This window comes from Brienomyrus brachyistius, chromosome 8, assembly GCF_023856365.1.
Source record: "Brienomyrus brachyistius isolate T26 chromosome 8, BBRACH_0.4, whole genome shotgun sequence".
Lineage (NCBI taxonomy): Eukaryota > Metazoa > Chordata > Actinopteri > Osteoglossiformes > Mormyridae > Brienomyrus > Brienomyrus brachyistius.
In genome coordinates, this window is record NC_064540.1 from 11,172,887 (window position 1) to 11,197,109 (window position 24,223).

Here is a 24,223-nt window from a genome sequence, read left to right on the forward strand (position 1 = left end):
TTTCAAATTGGGGGCATGAAGGATGTGAGGCGTCATTTATTGGGGACGATTTCTGCCAACACTCCATACATTGTGATTCAGCCCAGTCTTCGTCGAACCAATAACTCTCCATTTGATTTGACTGCTGGCAACGAAATTGTCAAACTGAACAGAAATATTAAAAGATTGCACATTTTACACTTTCACATGTATCTCGATGTGTCAGCACACACTAAACTCAAGCTTCTCAAGAGGAATACCTGCTATATAACATTGGTAATGTCAGTAAAGCATGTAAATTCATACTAGAATAAAGATCAACAACTTATAAAACTATACATGTATGCAACTCAATTTACTTGATTCTGCCATAGGTCCATGTGTGTGGAGTTTGCATGTTCTCCCCTTGATGCCGTGGGTTTCCTCCAGGTACTTTGGTTTCCCCCCCACAGTCCAAAATGCTAATTGGAGTTACTAATTTGTCCATAGGTGTGAATGGTGTGTGTGTGCCCTGTGATGGGATAGCGCCCCATTTTGAGTTATTCTGCCTCTTATGTCTGTAATAGGCATGCATGGCACCATTATCTTGCCATCTCCGCTATTTAAAAAGATTCTCCTTGGTGGATCGTTAGAATTTCCATATGATTTAGCCGTCTACCTTCATTTCTGTACATGTGTTTTTAATGAAATTTTATGCAGTATTGTTTTTTACATTTACTGTAATTAATATTAGTCTGCACCTGTACTGATTAATTGTCTGTGTGATTTATTATCGTAGGATAAAGTGGTAAAAAGAAGTATGGTCACTGGTAGGCCAATTTTTCATTGGCTACATATAATGAGTTTAAAGCAGCTTGCTTTAGCCAACATATATTTTTGCAATAAAGAAGATATTACTAATAAAAAATGTAAAACATCAAGTTAAGAGTGAAACAAGTTTACCAAATGAGCTAAGATTGTGTACATGATTTTTCTCTCTTAATGGAGGTCTCCATGAAATATAGTAAGTAAAGGCATTTCCATTGGCATCCTAAATTCAGTAAGATATATGTGTAGAAAGAACCACCACTGAGAGTCCGCACTGGAACTCTGACCTGAAAATGATAAGGTTGAGTTAAGCTTCTGTGAGTTTACTCCTATGGCCTAGAACCATGTGATTAGTTGAATTGGTGTCTTTATCTATAGGGAGGATGTTATTTGTGTCAGTCTTTGGTCCCTGATGGACTGGTTTCCTATTCAGGAAAATGGATGGGTGTATATATAGAGATCTAGAGAGGGAACACTTAAATATATCCTTAACAGTGCCTATTTAAGCAATGGCTGAGTATAATTACACATGGAAACTGCTAAAAAGCTGTAGAACGTTTGTTTCTTTTCAAACATCCTGAAATGTCTAAACAATAATTCAATAATATCAGACCTAAATTCTTTCTCTTTAATTTATTTTTGAGTCCAAACTCAAACAGACAGCCTGTAGATGGAGTTTTAACTTCGTCTGATACCATAAAGTGCCTTGTAAAAGTATTCATCCCAGCCCCCATCCCCCGAAAAATGCTAGATTATGTATAATACTTAGTCATACAGCATCATACAAAAGACTAAAAGTTGACCATCTAGGGTCTAAGGGTAGGAAACACACTTTCACTGACTGGGGCATGGTCACACATTTCATTCAATATCATTATTTATCATGGCAATTCATGGCAAATAAATTATTTCTTATATATTTATTTTGGCATTACACTCATCTTTATTTTAATGTACTTTGTAAATATTTCAAATTTATGTGAAGTTTGTAATTTGACATTAAAGTATAAACATTGCATTTGGAGTTTGGAACACTTGCAGAAACATTATAAAAGTACATAGTAAGCAATGATGGAAGTTTGTTTTGATCCCAGATATCTGATCACCAAAGTCTTGGCTACATGAAGATGACTAAATGGTGTAGTTGCAACATTCAGCTGGATAAAGAAATAAGAAAAACCTAACTCATGTCACTATTTCTGGTCTCCTGATTTTTTATATATTCAAATTCCACACGTTACAGTTTGGTAGAGCCATGCTTGGCAAAATGACCCCATTTGAGGTCAATATACAGTATACAGTCCGTTGGTTATGGAAATGCTTGTCCACTCCTCTTGACAGATTTGTTCTGGTTCATTAGAGTTCTTTGTGAACAGAGATTTTCAAAGCATGCAACAAATTCCTTATGGGTCATGAATTGCAAACATTCACCTTTATGTTCCTGAGCTGCCCTGATTTTGGCTCAGGCCTTGGGATCATAATGCTACTGAAAGATGAATTATCTATTGAGCTTCAGCTTATGACAGAAGAATAAAGTTCCTTCCAGTGGGCCCCGGTACTTTTGTGCCGCTTATTGTTCCTAATTTGAATGACAGGCTGATGACAAACTTCTCTGCAGAAAAATAAGCCACCTCCGTACTTTATTGTACAAATGGTGTGTTTTGGTCATGTGCTGCGATACTTCTGCCCCACATTGAACATGTTCTTTAGTTTGTATGATCCTAAAATTCCTCGTTTCACAGTTGTTTATAAGGCATTGCTTGACCAAAACAATCCAGATATCAGTTCAAGGGACTTCTGACAATCAAAGATTATTGACCCCGTTCATTAAATCTTTTGATGTAATTATTATGAGTGCTAGTGTTACATTTCCTAAAAGTTAAAAGTAATGGTTTGTTACTGGTGTGATGTTAGAAATTCCTAAAATTATTGAGTATATTGTATGTCAAGAATCGAGCTGGATTATATAGTGTTGCAAGTCCAGCTTATTACAGAAAGAAGCAAAATTAAATTGATCTTGAAAAGTCACAGGGATGACATTTATAAAGGTCATCCTTTGTCATATGAAGTAGTGTTATACGTTTTAAAGTAAAAATAAAATAAAGAATTAATGGTTTAGGAAAAGAACAGACTCATGGTGTGGTTATTTATTTAATGTAAATAAATACTGTATACTGTAAAATTTTAAATAATTTAGTCACAATTTAAATATTATTGTATTCATACACACGCATTTCATTTTTTGATTTAGTTGTATAGGAATACAGCGCAACTATGTCTTACTCTGTAGATAGTGAATGGTTGATCAAACATTATTTTGCTGTTTGAAATACATCAAGAGAAACTTCATTAGGATTATACAGTTTCCTGTCCTTACTGTACAGTTCAGCTATTGAGTGGGGTTAGATGAACCAGATGTGGATACATTCATTAAAATATTCATCAGAGTCCATTACTGCAATACAACTCCACTTCAAAATGTGCTGGTCATCATGTACAGCAAATGACTCCATGTGAGAAAATGACAGGCCTGCTTTTTGTAAATCCCACAAAAGAGCTCTCCAGTACACCCATTCAGATCCCACAAGGTTCAACAAGGAGCACTTTGCTGATTTACTTTGATGAGTTTCCAGATAGGATTCTTTAAGATGGTATGTATGTGCCTTGGATGCAACCTCTACTATGAAGTCAGGTCTTCAAATCCTCCACGGCCTTCTCACAGATCAATAAGTTGGGAGAGACAGGTTTCTTCAAAATCAGTATATGTTAATGCATTCATACATTTTTCTTTATTCATTCTTGTTTAGAAAAATGCATCGCTCTGATCCTTGACCTTAACAATATTTTGTGTTCAGTATGTTGTGGCTGGGGGGCGGCATGGTGGTGCAGTGGTTAGCACTGTTGCCTCACACCTCTGGGACCCGGGTTCGAGTCTCCGCCTGGGTCACATGTGTGCGGAGTTTGCATGTTCTCCCCGTGTCGTCGTGGGGTTTCCTCCGGGTACTCCGGTTTCCCCCCACGGTCCAAAAAAACATGCTGAGGCTAATTGGAGTCGCTAAATTGCCCATAGGTGTGCATGTGTGAGTGAATGGTGTGTGAGTGTGCCCTGCGATGGGCTGGCCCCCCATCCTGGGTTGTTCCCTGCCTCGTGCCCATTGCTTCTGGGATAGGCTCCGGACCCCCCGCGACCCAATAGGATAAGCGGTTTGGTAAATGGATGGATGGATGGATGTTGTGGCTGTTGTGGCTGGCCAGTATGCTGGAAGCGTAGCGGCTCTTCAAAACTGGGGTTTTATTAGTCAGATCAGACAAGAACTGGGTCTGAACACAGGCAGGAAGACCTGAAGAACTAAAGCAGGGAGCAACACAGGAACAAACACAGCAGTGCAGGGGCAAGCACAGGAACACGTAAACCAGAACAACTTCAATGACCGACTGAAGTCTAAAGCAAGGACAGGCATTTCAATCCAGACATGCTGAAAATTAACAAGAGACAGGTGTGGGCAGTAACATGCACTAGAAACACAAGCACAGGTGAGGAAAATCAACATAAAACACATCAAACACCAGGGGAGACTGGATAACAAGGGTAACTGAAGATTACTACAAAACAGGGAATAACAGACCAAAAACACAAACCAAAACAAATAGATATTAAACCCAGTATGTACAAAGAAATACAAACATCAAATTATAACAACAATAACAAATGGGAAGCCTGGATGACACGACTACTCAGCCCATTAAGCTATGTGGCAGCCGAGGGAACAGGAGAAACAAACAAGGAACTGACACCAAATGGGATGGTCAGAGACACCTGCTGGCCAAATGGGGAACTAATATACAGTAGGGGGCAGGGCAGGGCAGGACAGGGACCAATCCTGAGGCAGTAGAGAAGCTCATGTTTTGATGTTAAAGACAAGCCCCACAGTTGCAATCGCACAATCGCTTCACCCCAGTGCCACCGCCTTAGCTCACGCCAACAGTGTCCTTATCAAGCCAAACAGGATTAGTTCTTGGGGCAGATCGCACTTTCGAGATATGTACATAACCAGTTGTGACGTTTGGGTAAATCAGAATTGATCTGACACAATGAAAATGTCAAGAGCGGGAGTGAGGGAAATGTCAGAGGGATAGTATGGCATGCCGCTCACGTGCCTGAACGGAGTCTCCTGCATGGGCAGACATTGAATTTGCCCACGTAGCTTAATCACAGTGCCCATCTTTGGGCCCCATTTATGATATTTTTTTATCAAGCCTCCCAACTCCGTTCTTCCACTGTGCTTTTGCTTTTCAGGCGCATTTGTCATCCTGTCAGATCGAATTCGTCACTCTGTTTTCTGCTGCCGTGGTTTCACATTGCATTCTGTTGTCGAGATTTGACACATGAGGACAAATATTCACCTTTTTTGCTATGCTGGAAACTTTGAAGTATTGTTTAAATTGTCTGCATTACAAATCCCTTGACTTGAAATGAAGTAAGTGAGCATTCTGGCATGGAGTTAGGTAGTACTGGTTCGGGATGGACCGAGGGGGCTTTTGTATCCCACAGCAAAATACAAGAACACTCTCCTTTAACCAGTTAAGGATATATACTCCGTGACCAGTTTAATAGGTCAAACTCCTTACTGATGTAGTCTGCTGGTTTATGTGGCTGCAACTGAATGCATACAGCGCATAGACAGGGTCAAGAGGTTCAGTCACTGTTTGAATAAGCATTAGAATGGCTAAGATGCCTGATGTAAGTGATTCTGAATCAGATTGTTGGAGCTATAAGTGATGGTTCCAGGTATTCTCATTCATTACAGTGTGTGGCGTTTATAGAAGATGATAAAATGAAAAATATCCGGCAAGCGACAATTCTGTGAGTGAAAATGGTGGGCATTAATGAGAGGTCAGAAGACAATGGCCTGACTCATTAAAGCTAACGGGAAGCCTACCAATGCAAAGAAACTGCTCAGTACAACAGTGATGTGTAGAATAGCTCCTCTGCGCTTGAAGCGGGGCCCTAGCTAGATGTGACTAATAACATTTGAGGGAGTGTGAGGGAGGGCTAGTGGGTGACTCAGCATGTTTGGACATAAGGTCACCAGTTTAAAGCTTGGGGTTGGCAGAGTGATTTCTTTGGGCTCCTTAGCAAGGTCCTTAGCACCAATTGGTCCAGGAAAAGGCAAAGCCTGCTTTCTTAATTGTAGGCAGGATAAGCATCTGCTAAATAAATATATGAATGAAGTATTAAAATTTCTTTTGAATCACAAATAGTCAGCAGTATACTGTAGATATACCTTGAGAAAAACCAAGCTACATTTTATTAATAAAGAGCACTAAAACCAAATAGATGCCATATAAATCAATATAAAATGTGAAAGTTATTAATGCCATAGAATAAGCTGCATGCTCTTCCAAAACATCAATACCTAATAAAACAATTGAACCATGATTCTCATAAAGCGTGAGTTAAACAATACAATGATAGTTTATGAGATGATTGAATAAAACAGAGCAGAAAGAAACAAATAAATTGGAAAATAGTATTTTATTGGACTTGCATCTAATAAAAAGTAATCTAAACCATGATGTGCAGCATACATATTTGAAAATGCATTTATCTATCCAGTGTAGTGTTAGAGTTTATCACAACAGTGGGTCTAGAGACACAAAGGGGTTCTGCTTGTACTAGGTAGAGATATTTGATAAAGTGGCAGCAATGTAATAATATTGCTATTATTATTAGTCTTGTACCTCTTTGTGATACTGCTCAGGATAAGTGGTTGAAAGACCGTGCTTCATACAAATTTCCAAATGTTGTAGTACATATATGTAAATGATTTTGTACAATTGTCATCATTTGGCACAATTTTCATTTGCTTTACTCTTTATAGTCAAAATAGATTATATAGTTTCCCATCGTAATAATTTTACACTCAGATCTACAGCCTCTCCCCAAGTTACAATGAGGTTACGTTTCGATACCCCTATCGGATAGTGAGAATATCATATGGTGAAAATGCATTTTAATACATTACACCTAACATAACAAACATCATAGCCTAGCCTACCTTAAATATGCTTAGAACACCTTCATTCGCTTACAGTTGGACAAAATAAGCAACACAAAGCTGATTTTATAACAACGTGTTAAATATGTGATGTAGATTATTAAACGATGTATTGAAAGTGAAAAACTTTTACCCATCGTGGAGTCAAAATATCGTAGCACCTTGTTCACCATGTATCCTGGGAGACATCGGCATGGTGTAAGCATGGTGTAAGCATGGTGTAAGCCACCACATGCAAAACAGTTCACCAAACTTTCAGAATAAGCGAAGAATATATTGCATAAATTGCAGTGATATGGCCTTTTTGTATTTCATGTTTGCACAGTATATGATTTTGTTGCCATTTTGTTGTTCCTGTATTGCCATTTTGCTGTTAACCTTCCTGTTTTCAAGGCACAGTATATCTATACTGCTAATGTATGTGCTTGAGCTTTTTTGAAAAATGCTCGCAGAATACATGAGAATATTGATGAAGTTTCATGACAACTGCCAAAACAATCGAGAAAATCTGTTAAGCAACTGAGGTAGTGCATGTTTTCCTGTTTAAAAGTCTTGGTGGCATAATTTATAATTAACACTAGAACATCCATGTGTTTCTCTTGGAAATTTTCTGTAGCAGGTGATAAAAGAAATATTTAAAAATGTTATTTCACTATGATAGTAAGAAAAAATAATAGTACATCCAAAAAGCACAAAAATTAAAATAAAGATTCAAGTCCATCATGGCAGTGACAATATGACGTTACATTAATGCTATTTTCATTAAAATGATGTCTGTGCAATGGCTGTCTGTGGCTGTGACGTTCAGGACACTGTGGCTATGATGGGCAGGCTGCAGGGTCAAATCGCAGGGTCAGCAGAAATAGAAAGGAATTTTATCCTTTCTATTATAGTAAAAGAGATTTCAGCATTGGCCCCTGAGCAAGAACTTTAATGGCCAACTGCTCCAGGTACAGACTGACCCTGTTTTTTCAATTGTACGTTGCTTTTGATTAAAGTCTCTGCTAAATTACCTATGATCCTATATGAATGACTTTCATATTTAAGCTTTGTAGATGCTGGTGGGGGTATTCTTTTGTTTGTTTTTTTGTATAAGAAATACCCTTTTATCACCTGAGTTTTACTTTCCTAAATAAGGACAGTGGGTTAAGATTATAACCCTGAGCAAAATGGTCATCACTGGGTGCCCTGCTTAGGTTTTGCCGAAGATAGAGGTTAGAGCATCACACAATCATGGAGGCACACTGCACTCGGCAACATTCCTCTGCAGCTGCTGAATATATGATGGATATGCGTCTGCAGATGGGAGCTGCACACATGACAGTGATGAATCCCCGACTTTGGCATGCATTGCAGGGGATGTAATATGGGATCCCATCGACTAGGAATACAATTTTTACTTTATCTGTCAGAGCGTGCTGTATATTGCTTATGAATTCATATACCTGTGTTTTCAGAAGTGTGACTCCATTTTGCAGTGCTAATATGGTGTGTCTTGCCAATTTCATATACTTATACAAAAATGCACATAAATAAAAGTATTAGACATGTCAAGTAGATTTCCCCTGGGTGTTCTGGTTGCTTCCCGCAGTCCACACACATGCATTTAGGCTAACTGGCATCTCTGAATTGCTTGTAGTGGGCGTGTGTATGTATGTGTTCTGTGCTGAACTCGTACCCCAACACTGTGCTGACTGGAATAGTCAGGCTCATCCTATACCTGGACCTGGATAACTGGCTACAACATGGATGGATTTTTAAGAAGAAAAGTATTAAAAAAAAAATTAAGAAAAATTATAATTAACGAAAGTGTATTAGTCTAGGCCCAGTAAAATAAATCCGATGTAGAGGTAGATCTTTGGTATTCCATCCAAGTCTTAAAAAAAAAATAAATAAAGAAAGAAATAATACGCACTTTGTAATATTTTTACCTCCATATGTCTGATCATCATGATTACAGCTGACATTTCCAACCAGTTGTTTTCTTGTCTCTCCTTTTTCCATTTTCGGGCAACTCTTCAGACAACACAGCCGGTGTCAGGACCCAGCGTGCCGGCTTTAACCGCCGTGAGCAGAACGTCTACCTGCTGTCCATCCAGGTGGTGGACGGCGGCTCGCCCGCACTCAGCAGTACAGGCACGTTGACCATCAACGTGTGTGGCTGCGACACGGATGGGACCATCCAGTCCTGCAACGGCACGGCGTACGTGGCGTCGGCTGCGCTGAGCCCCGGCGCGCTCATCGCCCTCCTCGTTTGCGTGCTCATTCTCATCGGTAGGTCCACTCCTTCCATCACGCAACCAACCAGCCGAGTTTCACATGTGCCTTGGTATCCTCTCTAGTACATTATTTGTAAAAAAGAAAAAACAGGAAGATAAATTAAATTGCATTGAATAATTGAATGTTGGATGGTTGGTCAACTGATTGATTGATTGATTGATTGATTGACCTGTCCAAATAAATTTTTACTTTACACTTCAATTAGACCTAAAATATAGCAACAAAAATATGTTAGAAAAACCTTCCAAAATAGGCAGCACTACTAAGTGCCGCTAAACCTTTTCAGGACGCCATGCAAATCGAGACATTAAATAGCAAGATGACATTCTATGCTGCACAGGCAAGGAGTGATTTAATGAAAGGAAAAATGAGTATGAAATATCATACTAAGAGCATGCATAGAATGGAATGAATAAATGTAATAATTATCCATCAAACTTTTATCGTGTTTATTATGGTTTTCGCTGTATTTTCGTATGTGTGTATCATTTTAATTTATAAATAAAGTTGTATCCAGTGGGTCATTTCAAAGTTGTGGGAGAGTAGACAAAGAAAAGAAGCAGGAAATTGATGAAAAGGAAATGTATCATTTCCCTGCCCACTGATGCCTGCGTTTGCGTCTTGGATGTGAAGCTTAATGGTCCATCTTCCTTTTATAGTTGTTTTTTTTTTTTTTTTTGCAGTGGCTTTGAAAGGTTCAAATCGCATGTAAAAAGGCTAAAAACAAGAGTAAATGAAATAAAAGGTGATCGATTTTCCATTTTCACTCGTCCGGTAACTGGACATCTCATTCATTCGGGGGGGCTTTCTTCAAGAAAAGCACACAGTATTAGGTCTTTTGAATGACATTAAATCACTTTGGCTGAAGAGATGCTGAGGGGCCCCTGGATAAGGTTACTGGATGAGGTTGATGGATGAGGTTGCTGGATGAGGTTGCTGGATGAGGTTGCTGGATGAGGCTACTGGATGAGGCTGCTGGATAAGGTCACTGGATTAAGGTTGCTGGATGAGGCTGGAGAGCTGCCCTGCTTCAACACCGGAAGCACCAGCTTTAAATAGACTAAGCTTTTCTGACATTCCCACATGCGTACACTTACAGTACTATTCTTAACATAATTCCATCAAGGGTGGGATACCATCATCTATAAAAATGGTATGAGTTATCTGTCCAGCTTAACTTTCAAGTTATTTTCAAGTTATTTATCACTATTCCAAATAGCTTTAAATTTTAATTAGTATTTTATTCAGTTGATTTTTTTGCCTCCTAACATGAAAAGCAGATCAGTCAACAAATGTCTTATTGTACTTTGATTGGAGGAGGAAAGCAATTTTTCAGCATGTTCGGATGACTGAGAATTGATCTTTGTATATGGAAACAAGAAAGAGTGACAAACGAGCACTGGTGCGCATAACAGGGAACATATACAATGGAAGAACATTCTGTCATTTAATGCTGTGGTCAGTTTTTTAGTCAAAAGCAAAATACTGCATGTAAAGGCCCATGTGATGAGGTGTGCAGGCTGGATGACAGAACAGTAAAATCCGTCTGGTCAGTCAATATGTATGGTTTACCACATATTAGCATTTCATGCACCCAAACTGTACATTCACCCATTTTGTGAACTAGTTGAATCCAACTTGAACCATTTTTGTTACATTTAGCATCTTGCTAATTATGCAACAGCTAAAATGTGCCAGTAAGCAGATGGGTACTGCACATCTACCAGGGATATTTCTCCCACAAAACAAGAAGTTACTCTGTCTGAAATTCTATTTAACTGAGATTCATTTAATCCTTTGGCAGTAGATGCCAGCTCTGAAAATTACCCTGTAGCCTAATCGGAAGAGTTCAACTAATCAGGAGATTTAGAGCGCTTTGTATACATAATACTTGCAACTTTTTCAAATGAGCATTTAAACAAAGCAATTATTTAACAATATGCACAGTTTATGGCTTAGAAAGGCTTGTGTAATAGTTATTGGTTTACTTCTAATAGTAACATCTTTTGATTATTCGTAAATGACAACTTCTCTGCAAAAGCAGAAATATATGCGTGTGCTAAGGTTGCCTGTATAGTCTAACGTAAGCGGTCACATTATGGATGTAGTCGGAAAACACTAAAATGGATACATAATGTGTATAATTCATTACAACACATCAACGCTGTGCAGTTAAAACACTGTCGAATGTACCCGTAAGCACCTGCAGCAAAATTAATAAGCAATTATACTGCATTGAGAGTGCTCCTTGTGGCTGTGTTAGCAGTTGTTTAATCAAATTCAGATGAGGGCTCTCATGCTGTGACTCTTTTCTATACTGGAAAATAAAAGGCATTATTTTCTAATATTCATGCCAACATAAACATCCAAAGGAAAATACACTTACCTGTGCTCAGTAATGTGATTATTTCAGTAAAACCAAGGGAAATAATGGGGTAATAATTGACTTAATGAGTTACAACTTTATTATTAGGACAACTTTATTATTATTAACTTTGTTTTTATTGTTTGGGGGCAGTATGGCTCAGTGGGCTAAGCCTGTGTGCCTGTAATCACAAGACTGCTGGTTGAAACCCAGCCTCACTATGTCTGTGGGTCCTTGAGCAAGGCCCTTAACCCCCAGCTCCCTGGGCACCGCAACAGGTAGCAACCCTTCACAGACAAGTTACTCCACAAAGGAGTAAAAATGAATTTCCCCATGGGGGCAATAAAGGATCAATTATTATCAGGCATTAAGTACATAAAACCTGCATTTGTTTCAGTTGGGGATGAGCAGCAACTGTTGATGGTTCAAGGAGAGGGGTTAAGTTGTCATCTATAAAATGACATACAGTAATTTAATATGTAGCTTGCTAGTATTGGTATAAATAAAATTTTAATTAGTATAGTATATTATTACAAAAAAATTCACAATAGTATAGTAAATATTTCAGTGCCGACCCCTTTTTACTTTGGGTACTGTGGGGCCGCACCTTCTGAGGTGTTCTCACTACCAGGCTCAGTGTGTGTGTGGTTTAGGTTTATATTACATTGTGATCTTTTATTTTGACATTGTGGGGAACATTTCTCAGGTTCCCACATAGTTCTGTGCATGCAATCAAAAAATGATAAATGCCAAAAGTGAGCATATGAGTATTTAGTTTGTTTACTTAGGCTGATGGTTAGGGCTGGGTAGGGGTTAAGGTTGTCATGTTGGGATTAGAGTTTTGTCCATAGACATATATGGAGAGTCCCCACAAAGATATAATTGCACACCTGAGTGTGTGTGTGTGTGTCTGTGCTGTTTGAATCCTCAGCAAACGCTGTTCTGGCTACAGCCCAATGTAATGCTGTATTAGTGTCTCTAAATCATCCATAGCGTGCAAATGGTGTGTCCTGTTGTGGACTGGCATCCCATCTCCAGTGCGTCCCTCTTCCTCAGATAGTCTCCATGCTCACTTGTCGTGGATAAATGATTATGTACCATGGAAACTTCTGGTGTCTGTCGTCTTTGGATTCTGTGATCTATGCAACATGCCATCAAGGAAACATAAGAAAGGCAGCTAATATGGAGGTCACACTAGTGTTTTTCACATCAGCACTTCAGTAGGTAATCTTTGTCTTTCAAACCTTGGATGTGGGGTACCATGGTGACCCACTAGTGGGTAAAAACTGCTGCTTCACATGTCCGACGTTCAGCTCTACTGTGTGCATCTGAAATTGTTCTCTCCCTTGCTGGGAGGGTTTCTTCCGGTTGCTACACTCTCCTCCCACAATCCACAATCACTAAGTGTTACCGGTTTTTTAACACTGTTCGGTATTACATTTGTTTATTACTGGTACTAATGACACTATTACAGAAATCGCCAACGCCATATACCGTATCGCTAACACTGACTACTGAATCAGAACCATGGACTCAATATGTCCAAAGGACTAGCGAAACACAGTTGTGCTCTGTGTTTGAATTGCACGCAGGGTATGTTAACATCATCAAATTAGCATCTGTACCTTCAGGTTATTATGCTACTCTGTGTTTTAAACAGTTGAATAATCAAGTGTAATGGGCTGCGCAGGAAGTTTTTTATATGCTTATTGAGCAGATGACCGGAAGAAAGCAGAAGAAAACTGTAACTGTTAGAAAGGCTCTTGTGTCTTTAAGAAACGGTGGTGCGTGCAAAGGACTATGGGTGCACGCAGGACTAGAGCGCGGGAGAGCCGGAGAGATAGGTAGCAAGTCAGCGAGCGGTAACTTATAATTAGTTAACTTAGTTGTTCCTGAAAGTAATAAACTCCGTGGGTTATGTATGCGTCACTGATGAACGTAAGTATTGAGTTTATTGAATAAGTTGCAATTATCGCTGACGAGTGTTTTGTTATACCTTAGGAAGGTATTTACGTTGATTTCCTATCCAATCATTCCCTTTACTTCGATTATGTATTGTGTTGGTGTGTTATGGTAATGGCTTTTGTAAGCATTGTAGTAACTGGTTTTCCGCTTATCTGTTATAGAACCATACATACATCCATTAATACGTACAGGAAATAAAACTCATAACAACCTCCCTCCATCTTGTCTACCCTGCATCGTAATTGATATCCCGCAGCGAGTACTACCCTCCTGCAGCAACTCCTACAGTTTTCCCAGGGGAGTGTGGCCCCCCTTTTCCACATTTGTTGGTCCTTCGAGCCGGATTTCGAGTACTTACTGTGGAGACAAGATGGATAGCTCCCAAAGTGATGATGACGCTACTCAGATTATGCGACCTCGACGTGCTACCCATCGGCCATTATACCTCGATGATTATGAGGTAGGAAATTGCCTACCGCATAGATCCTCCCTACCTCTAGAAGTTTCCCATTGCAAGGATGGCGAAGCCGAGGGGCTCAGAGTAGGCATGGAGAGTGGAAGGCAGAATAGAGCAGCTCAATCCTACTCACCAGCATTTGATGCAATGAGTAATGTTAGTGGAGATACACCCATAGAAGATTGGAGCAGATACTATGGAGGAGCCAGGGAGACACACGCCCGTGATGGTGCATACCTAGAGACCCTTCAGAGCCTCCAGGATGAGATACGGCAGTTGAGAGCTGAACTGAGACAGAGGTCCAGGGACGAACCCTCAGCTACACTCTGTCACTCATCAGTCCGCCAGCGTGCAGAGCCACTATTACTAAATATGGCGACACCTGCGGAGCATCCTCACTCTGTGCCACCAGTACCTTTACCACGCACCATCTTCCGACGGAGAATTACCCTGACACCTTCTTCAGAATCGTCTACTCCAGGTCCACGTTCACCATGTCAGCCACCTACTCCTCACCCTTTACCTTATCCACCCCAGTCCATTCCACATATCTTCCACAGCCCAACAGATCCAATCTGGGAGCATGATCCGTATATTGGAGCAGACATGGAAGAAGTCACTACAGAGGTGAGGCAGAGAGTCCTTCCTGATCAACGGAGCACCTCCATCAAGCAGCACCAGTGGGTACAAACCAAACCCACCAACCGAAGTCCCTACAGTGCCCTCCTAGAGTGCAATGACCCCACTAGATACAGTCACCTGGGGCCACATCACATTCCTGTAAGAGGTACAGTAGACCAACGACATGGCAGGTCTGTCCCTCATTATGCAGCAGAGCAGTACCCACCGGAAGGCACCACCTATTACTATCAACAGCATGAGCCTTTGTCCGTGCCCCCACGCAAGCGTTCACAACCAATCTTTGAAGGATTGATGCCCCCTGCTGCCAACACCAGATGTTACGTGCCTGCTCGACCAGCAATGGTGAAGGAAAGGACCTACCGAGGCCCTATACCAACTATTCCTGATTTCACTAACAATGACCCAAGTGAATTCGCACGACTGAAGATAGCTTTAGAGAACCTCCTGCCTGCTGATAGCACTGAGCTGTTCAACTATCAGATTTTAGTGGATCACCTAAAGTTAGAGGAAGCCCGCCTAGTGGCCGATTCATTCATTAACTCCCCTACCCCTTTTTCAGACACTATGGCAGCCTTAGATGAGCGCTTCGGCAAGCCACACCAATTAGCGCTGAAGAAGATAGCGACAGTGATGGACCTACCAGACGTACGCCGTGGTGACACAAGTACATTTGAGAGGTTTGCCCTCCAGATCAATGCTCTTGTGAGTATGCTCAAAACCCTTGGTCCAGAAGGTGAAGCTGAGCTGAGGTGTGGGTCAAATGTAGCTCGCCTGCTGACTAAGTTACCCCCAGACATGCGAGCTAATTTTCGCCGGCATGCGTACAAGCCACTAGGAGCTGTACACACTTTAGGCGACCTTGCAGAGTGGCTGCAATATGAGTGTCACTGTCAGGGTTATGACGGGCTGACTAAAGGGACGGTGGTCGAATCATCTCGGGACAGGAGAGATCGACGCAGAGAAGATAAACCGCCGAGAAGAACAGCCACCATTTTACATGGAACTGAAGAGGTCATGGATAAAGCCGCAGAGCTGGTGCACACTCGGCCACCCAAACCAAAGAAACCTAGCTCAAGGTCCTACTGCCCATACTGTGACAGTCCCGAGCATTTCCTCAGCCAGTGTTCCACATTCATGACGTTCACTAAAGAGCAGAAATTTAACTGGCTGCAGAGCAATAAACGCTGTTGGCGGTGTGGCAGAACTCACCAGGCAGCTCAGTGTACCCTCAAGAAGCCCTGCAGCATCTGTCAGAGGACACATCTACAGATCCTTCACGATGTGAACGACAGAACCGCTAGGGAGGGATCCTGCCTTGTAAGCTCTGCCGGAGACACTCTTTACCTGAATCGACCTCCAGAAGGGAGTAAAGTCCTACTAAAGGTTATCAGAGTTATTCTGAGTAACGGGAACAAGAAACTGGATACCTTCGCTGTGCTGGATGATGGATCAGAACGCACGATGTTGCTTCCAGCAGCCGCCCACCAGTTAGGGTTGAAGGGTCATCCAGAGGACTTAAGCCTACGTACCATCCGCCAAGACATCCAAGTCCTGCATGGGGCAGCAGTTTCATTCCAGGTTGCTTCCGCTGTGCTACCCCAGAAACGCTTCCAAATTCATAACGCCTTTACTGCAGCACAACTTGGCCTAGCTCAACATTCCTACCCCATCACCACTCTTCAGGAAAGGTACAGGTACCTGAAAGGTTTGCCACTGCAACCCTTCCACAAGGCAAATCCACTTTTGCTTATTGGAGCTGACCATCCCCATTTAGTCACTCCTATAGAGCCAGTGCGTCTTGGGCCAAGAGGAGGGCCAGCAGCAGTCAAGACGAGGCTAGGATGGACACTGCAAGGCCCAGCTAAAGCCTTAGATTTGGAGTCCCATTCGCAAGAATGTCTCTTCACCAGCTTGAGTTCAGACACAGCTGAGCTGCTTCGTAATGTGGAGAAGTTATGGGAAATGGATACATTACCTTATCGGAATGAAAAGCTGTTAACCCGTTCTAAGGAAGACCAGGAAGCAGTTTATCTCCTGGAATCTAGGACCACCCGTGTTGAGGTTGATGGCACATACAGATATGCTACCCCACTCTTACGCCGCAAGGGTATGCCCTTATTCCAAGCTCCTGCAGAAGCCGTTCTACCACTCCTGAGAACTACAGAAAGGCGTCTTGCTAAGAATCCTAACCAAGCAGCAGTCTATCGTGCTGAAATAACCAAGCTAGTGGAAGCAGGCTACATAGCAAAGTTACCACCTGAGGCAGTGAGAAGCAAGGAAGAGAGCTGGTACTTACCGCACCACATGGTACAACACAATGGAAAGTACAGGGTAGTTTTTAACTGCTCATTCCTGTACAAGGGCCTGAATTTAAACAAAGCTCTGTTACCTGGTCCTCAGTTGAGTTCGTCATTGCTTGGAGTGCTGCTCCGGTTTAGAGAGCATGCTGTCGCAGTCAGTGGTGACATCCGCAGCATGTTTCACCAGATCCGACTTCTACCAGAAGATAAGCCAATCCTTCGTTTCGCATGGCGAGATCTAAAAAGCGAGCGAGCTCCTGACATCTATGAATGGCAAGTGCTTCCATTTGGAACCACATGCAGTCCATGCTGTGCTAGTTATGCGCTGCAAAAGCATGTTCTGGACCATAGTGAGCCTGGTGACAGTGTCCGTGTAGCAGTGATGAAGAGTTTCTACGTAGATAACTGCATACAGAGTGTATCCTCACCAGAAGAAGCCAAGGACCTGGTCGAGCAGCTACGCATACTCCTCTCAACAGGAGGATTTGACATCCGTCAATGGGCAAGCAATGTGGCTGCAGCGGTGAGTCATCTCCCGAAGGAGGCACGCGCAGAAAGCACAGAGCTTTGGTTGTCATACGATAAAGTTGACACCCCTGAACCAGCATTAGGCCTTCATTGGCACTGCTCTTCAGACACCTTAAGGTATAAGCATCGCTTAGTGAAGTACACAGAGCCCACTATGAGGAATATCTACCGGATATTAGCTAGTCAGTATGACCCTCTGGGCTTCCTGATTCCGTTTACCACTAGGGCTAAGGTGCTAGTACAGCAACTGTGGGCTAAACCCAGACAATGGGATGACCCACTCCTCCCAGAAGATCTCCTGTGTGCATGGCGGAAATGGGAGGAAGAACTTAAGCAGATACCTGAGGTCTCTATCCCAAGATGTTACACATCCCAGAGCCTGAATCATCCTGAAGTGAAGAGAAGTCTTCATATCTTTTGTGATGCATCAGAGCGTGCATATGGATCAGTGGCATACCTGAGATCAGAGGATAACTGTGGCCATGTAGAAGTAGCTTTCCTTATGGCCAGATCCCGGGTTGCACCAAAGAAACAGCAGTCCATGCCGAGGCTGGAGCTATGTGCTGCACTCACGGGAGCACAGCTCCTCAGAGTACTGGAGAATGAGCTCACTCTGCACATCCAGGATAAAACCCTGTGGACAGACTCAACAACAGTGCTGAGTTGGTTGCAATCAGAGTCTTGTCGGTTTAAAGTCTTTGTAGGGACTAGAATCTCTGAGATCCTGGAGATAACAGATGATAAGTCCTGGAGGTACGTTGACACAGCTTCGAACCCTGCAGATGACATCACGAGGGGTAAGCGACTCTCTGAATTGACTACATCCACTAGATGGAGCAACGGACCACCCTTCCTACTCCAGCATCCAGATAAGTGGCCAGTAGCGCCTATCACAAACCCACCTGAGGTCACTGAAGAGCTGCGGCGGGTCGTCTTCTGTGGAATTACTGGTGCCACGTCTAATCCACCTGTACCTAACCCGGAGCAGTTTGATTCATGGCAAGGCCTGGTGGAGGCTACAGCCCAGCATTTAATTAAGACAGCCTCCCCTGAGCGCTCCCTTACAGCAGAGACTTACATAGAGGCGGAGCACCTCTTATACAGTAGAGCTCAACAGGAGAGTTTCCCGGAAGAATTCCAATTCTTAAAGGCCGGCAAGCCAGTACCCCCTAGCAGTCGTCTGCTCACCCTTTCTTCAGAGTTTGATGAGAACCACACAATCATCAGAGTAGGTGGTCGATTACGGAAAGCGCAAGAATTAGAAGATACTATTGTACATCCTATAGTGATGGATCCTAAGCACCCAGTGACTCGTCTTCTAATTAAGGACTACGATCACCGATTGTGCCACCCTGGTCCAGGACGTGTGTTTGCTGAGATGCGACGTTCTCTTTGGATTCTGAGAGGACGTGAAGCAATTAAACGACACCAACGCACCTGCATTGGTTGCCAAAGATGGCGTGCCAAGGCAACACCCCCAAGAATGGCCGACTTACCCCCTGCACGCCTACGACTGTTCAAGCCAGCTTTCCACTCGACAGGAGTAGACTGTTTTGGGCCGCTTACCGTGAAGCTCGGACGTCGTCAAGAGAAAAGGTGGGGAATCATCTACAAGTGCCTCACAACAAGAGCAGTTCACTTAGATCTCCTACCAAGTATAGACACAGATGCCTTCCTCATGAGTATGAGGAGGTTTGTGGCTAGAAGGGGTACACCCGCTGAACTGTATTCAGATCAGGGGACGAATTTCCGTGGTGGGGAAAGGGAACTCAAGGAAGCTTTTCAGCTTATGGGTCCTGAGCTGCGCCACCAATTAGCTAAGCAGAAGATCTCATTTCACTTCAATCCCCCAGCCTCTCCTCACTTCGGAGGTGCATGGGAGAGGGAAGTTCGATCTGTGAAAGTAGCACTCCGTTCCGCTCTGGGCAGCCAAACTGTTACAGAGGAGGTTCTAGCCACTGTCTTGATAGAAGTGGAGGCCATTCTGAACGCTAAGCCTTTAGGATACACCTCCTCCAGTATTTTAGATCCTGATCCAATCACCCCAAATCACCTCCTCATGGGGCGGCCAGATGGTTCCTTACCACAAGTTGTCTACCCAGCAGCTGAGCTACTGAGTCGGAGGCGGTGGCGCCACAGTCAGGTCCTTGCCGATCGTTTCTGGACTGCCTTTATTAAGGATTACCTACCTACATTGCAGTACCGGCAGAAGTGGCATAGCTTGGTACCGACTCTTGCAGTTGGATCAGTAGTCATGGTAGTAGATCACCAACTTCCCAGGGGCGACTGGCCGATTGGTCAAGTCACTAAGGTATTCCCGGGCAGCGACGGCCAAGTACGGACTGTAGAGGTGAAGATCAAGGACAGAGTATACACGAGACCTGTGGTGAAGTTGATCGTCCTCCCTGAGCTTCCATCTGATGAAGAATCCCGACCGAGTACCATCTAGAGCCTTAGTTGTTCTATTTATGCAAATATGCCTTGCATATTTGGGGGCGGCAATGTTAGAAAGGCTCTTGTGTCTTTAAGAAACGGTGGTGCGTGCAAAGGACTATGGGTGCACGCAGGACTAGAGCGCGGGAGAGCCGGAGAGATAGGTAGCAAGTCAGCGAGCGGTAACTTATAATTAGTTAACTTAGTTGTTCCTGAAAGTAATAAACTCCGTGGGTTATGTATGCGTCACTGATGAACGTAAGTATTGAGTTTATTGAATAAGTTGCAATTATCGCTGACGAGTGTTTTGTTATACCTTAGGAAGGTATTTACGTTGATTTCCTATCCAATCATTCCCTTTACTTCGATTATGTATTGTGTTGGTGTGTTATGGTAATGGCTTTTGTAAGCATTGTAGTAACTGGTTTTCCGCTTATCTGTTATAGAACCATACATACATCCATTAATACGTACAGGAAATAAAACTCATAACAACCTCCCTCCATCTTGTCTACCCTGCATCGTAATTGATATCCCGCAGCGAGTACTACCCTCCTGCAGCAACTCCTACAGTTTTCCCAGGGGAGTGTGGCCCCCCTTTTCCACAGTAACCATTATGGATCCTTATCTCATATTATCTGTTTGTTTTGTTTTTTTTTTTATAGTGGAGAGCAATGGTGATGAGTTGTGGAAAAAATACATTTTACAGTTGTGCATGCTCATGTGTGTTTTTGTTTTAATTAATTATTCGTCATTCGTTTAATGACATCCCATTCTTAATACATAGGCTTCAATATGGAGTTTGCCCACCCTCTGTAACTATAATTTTATGTTATATAAGCTAAAATGTATATATGTGCAGGCTGTCCACAATGTTTAGGAGTATGTTTATGGGAATTTTGACCATTCTTCCAGGAGAGTATTTATGAGGTTAGGCACTGATGTTGGACAAGAACGCCTGGCTTGCAGTCTCTGCTCTAATTCATCCCAAAGGTGTTCTGTTGGGTTGAGGTCAAGGCTCTGTGCAGGCCAGTCAAATTCCTCCACACCAGACTCGCTCATCCATGTCCTTATGGACCTTGCTTTGTGCACTGATGCATAGTCATGTTGGAACAGGAAGGGGTCATCCCCACACTGTTCCCACAAGGTTGGGAGCATGAAATTGTCCAAAATGGCTTTGAATGCTGCAGCATTAAGAGTTCCTTTCACTGGAATTAAGGGGCCAAGCCCAACCCCTGAAAAACAACCCTACACCATAATCCCGCCTCCACTACACTAGCACAATGCAGTCAATCAAGTACAGTTCTCCTGGCAACCGCCTAACCTACACTCATCCATTGGATTGCTTGATGAAGCCTGATTCATCAGTCCAGAGAACATGCCTCCACTTTAGAGTGGACTCTAGAGAGCTTTAGAGTTCAGTATCAGCATTCTTTACACCACTGCATCCGACGCTTTACATTGCACTTGGTGATGTAAGGCCTGGATGTAGCTGCTCGGCCATGGAAACCCATTCCATGAAGTCCTCTGCGCACTGTTCTTGAGCTAATCTGAAGGCCACACAAAGTTTGGAGGTCTGTAGCTACTGACTCTGCAGACAGTTGATGACTTCTGCACACTGTGCGCCTCAGCATGCGTTGTCCCCGCTCTGTGATTTTACGTGGCCTCCAACTTCATGGCTGTGTTGCTGTTGTTCCCAATTGATTACACTTTGTTATAACACCACTAACAGTTGATCATGAAATATTTAGTAGCGAGGAAATTTCACAGATGGACTTATTGCACACGTGGCATCCTATCATGGTACCTTGAATTCACTGAGCTCATGAGAGCAACCCATTCTTTCACAAATGTTTGTAGAAGCAGTCTGCATGATTGGAACATGTGAATTCGATGATTTGTAGGGGTGTCCCAATACTTTTGTCAATATACAGTAGTGTAAATGTCTCCTAAGGACAATACAAGGAGAGCCACCATAGATCCACGTTATCGTTTGCTGCCATGTTTGTGAAATGTTTGTAACTACCTGAATTGTAAGCATTTTGCCATCCATACAGCCTACCTGACAGGTTACACTAGTCAAATGAACTGGACTTTGGTTTGGGAGTCGAACGTGCTTGAGCGCGGCACGGATCGCCTAGTGTAGGTTCACCCTAAAACCTATAGGGCATGTCCCAGCCTTCTGTCATGTGTTGCATGGGATAGGTTCCAGGCTACCTTGCAAGCATGACCAAGATTAGAAGTTAGAAGATGGATAGATGGAAATCTTGTCTCAGTGAAGACGATTGGTTTGGTAAAAAAAAAAGAATATTCAACATATATATTTTTGGGAATGCAGTAATAGTAAGGACATTTCATTGATCCCTTTGGGGAAATTCTTTTTTTACCTACACATCTTGCTCTCCCTGAGATACAGACACTTATGCATGTGAGAGCAAACTTGGGAAGGGGGGGGGGGGTCAATCACCTGTGGTGCCCCTGGAGCTGAAGGTTAAGGGCCCATGGACTTTTGACTGTTATGAGGGCTGAACTGGTGACCTTTTGATCACAAACACAAAGGATTAGTCCATTGAACCACATACCACCTGGGCATGCAATCAAAGCAAAAGGCTGTCTCTGAAAATGAAAGCGTTTAGGGTGAGAAATGAACATTTATGCTGCATATATTATTTTCGGCAAACATAGATCAAAGGTCACTGCCTTGGCCCCGTATAAGACCAAAGCGATCTACCTTTTCCTGTTTCTGGTTTTCTGAAAATCTTTCCAGTGCACATGGTTTCTTTTTATGTAAAGCAATTTATCAAAATCAGTTGGTTAATCACCTGAATATTTCCTGTTGTCCAAATAAGACCAAGATATGTGTATAGGATTTAGCTGAAATAAAATAATTACCAGGCAGACTAAAGGCAGAAATGTGTTCCCCTCTGATGTCATCCCTTTCAAATACAAAAAGTCATGTCAGACTTTAATTGTGTTCTTTTTACTGCAACGGATATTGAGATGGATATTATAGTTTAATACAGTTCTGGGAAAAGGTTTGAGATTTAACTGTCAAATCAGTCTGGGTAGAATTCATAATGTCAGCATGGCAAGCTGCATTATCGTTATTTACATTAAGCCACACCAAAACAATATCCATTTTGCTCCACGTCAACTGAGAATGTAACTTGCTCTCTCTGACCATTGCTTTAGTTTCAGGGTATGTGTACATGGAATATAGTGGACTTTCTTGTGAAAGCAACGTCAGAGATCCTCTGTCTACTGGCACATCAACAATGGCTGAACTCCAAGAAAATAATAACACAGAGGAAGATGCTCTGTATTGCAAGTGCTTGCCTAGGAGCTATGGAAAGCTGTCAGCTGTGACTTGATATGAAATTAGACGTAGCGCCAAACAGAATCCCTCTGCTAAGCCATTAGCTATGTGCCTGTGATTCAAAGCAGGTTACTCAAACCTCTCTTTCTAAAGAGACCTTCACAGTATCTTCTTGGCTTGATTTCATAGTAGGTACATAGAAAACTGTATTTTAAATTTTTTTTTGCCCTAGATAACTAATGCCCAAAATCATGTTGTTTTAGCGGGATGCATAGTAGTTTGTCACGTATAATTCATGGCTTTCTAGATTTAATGAATAAAATGTAAATTCATAAAAAATACTAAATTGTTGGCTTTGATTAATGAGTCTGAATACTTTTTATCAGCATAGCTGTGGGACACAGAAAACAGCTTCATTTTCATGCCATTGATTAAAAGAGTGGATGGCAGCCAGGGAGGTGAGGTGCCCCTTTTGCCGGAATGATTGAACGTGCCTCCCTTTCCTGGTTCTGAGTGCCCCTTTTTACTGACGATCACACTAAATTCACCGAGGGGAACCGACACCCTGGTCGAGCACCTGCACTTTAGAAAGTCTCTGCACAGCACTGGTGGGTGGAATGTTGTTCTAATGACAAGTGCTTCCGCGTAGCAAACATTTTTTTTTCTCTCTTTAGATATTTCTCTCTTTTCTCTTTTACTTCAGCCTATTTCTAAATACAAGCAGTATTATCATTATCATGTTCTGGGAAATCTTTCAAGGGGATCATTGTGAACTGAGGGGAATTCGTTCCATGTACCAAGGAAATCGGTGACTGGATGTGTTTATTTCTCATCCCATAATTGATGTTGTCAAAATGTATTGTGAGCAAACAATTGGAGTCAGCTCATAAATCAAAATAAAATACTGTCGTTGTTTAACTAAGATGTCCTACATTATAAAACAGCCTTTGTGATACAACTGGAAACTGAGATTTGCAGCCGAACTGCGACATTTAGAACAATGCTGGTTTGAAGATGCAGCCAAGGCAAAAAGGCTGATTGCCTTGAATTCCAGTTTCCTGTCATGGATCGGATAGCTATGATTGCTGGCAT

General features: G+C 42.3%; 2 protein-coding genes across 3 annotated transcripts in view; both read left to right on the forward strand.

The window, feature by feature from the left end:
* Positions 1 to 24,223, forward strand: part of LOC125747061 (cadherin-22-like) — a 214,818-nt gene that overhangs the window by 182,428 nt on the left and 8,167 nt on the right. The window contains exon 11 of the mRNA XM_049021785.1: positions 8,868 to 9,119. Within this exon, the coding sequence (XP_048877742.1) occupies positions 8,868 to 9,119 (252 nt within the window). The remainder of the gene's footprint in view (positions 1 to 8,867; positions 9,120 to 24,223) is intronic.
* Positions 13,280 to 20,318, forward strand: LOC125747060 (uncharacterized). 2 transcript variants are annotated; one of them, XM_049021781.1, is made up of 3 exons: positions 13,280 to 13,428; positions 13,617 to 13,915; positions 15,114 to 20,318. In XM_049021781.1, the coding sequence occupies exon 3, from the start codon at positions 15,119 to 15,121 to the stop codon at positions 19,829 to 19,831; it is 4,713 nt and encodes a 1,570-aa protein (XP_048877738.1). In that variant the 5' UTR covers positions 13,280 to 13,428; positions 13,617 to 13,915; positions 15,114 to 15,118; the 3' UTR covers positions 19,832 to 20,318. The 2 variants fall into 2 exon arrangements, with proteins under 2 accessions (XP_048877738.1, XP_048877741.1); XM_049021784.1 differs by lacking the exon at positions 13,617 to 13,915.

Bases quoted from the DNA above. Each gene is read 5' to 3' on its own strand.
- LOC125747060 (XM_049021781.1), top strand. From the start codon at position 15,119: ATGGCAGCCTTAGATGAGCGCTTCGGCAAGCCACACCAATTAGCGCTG.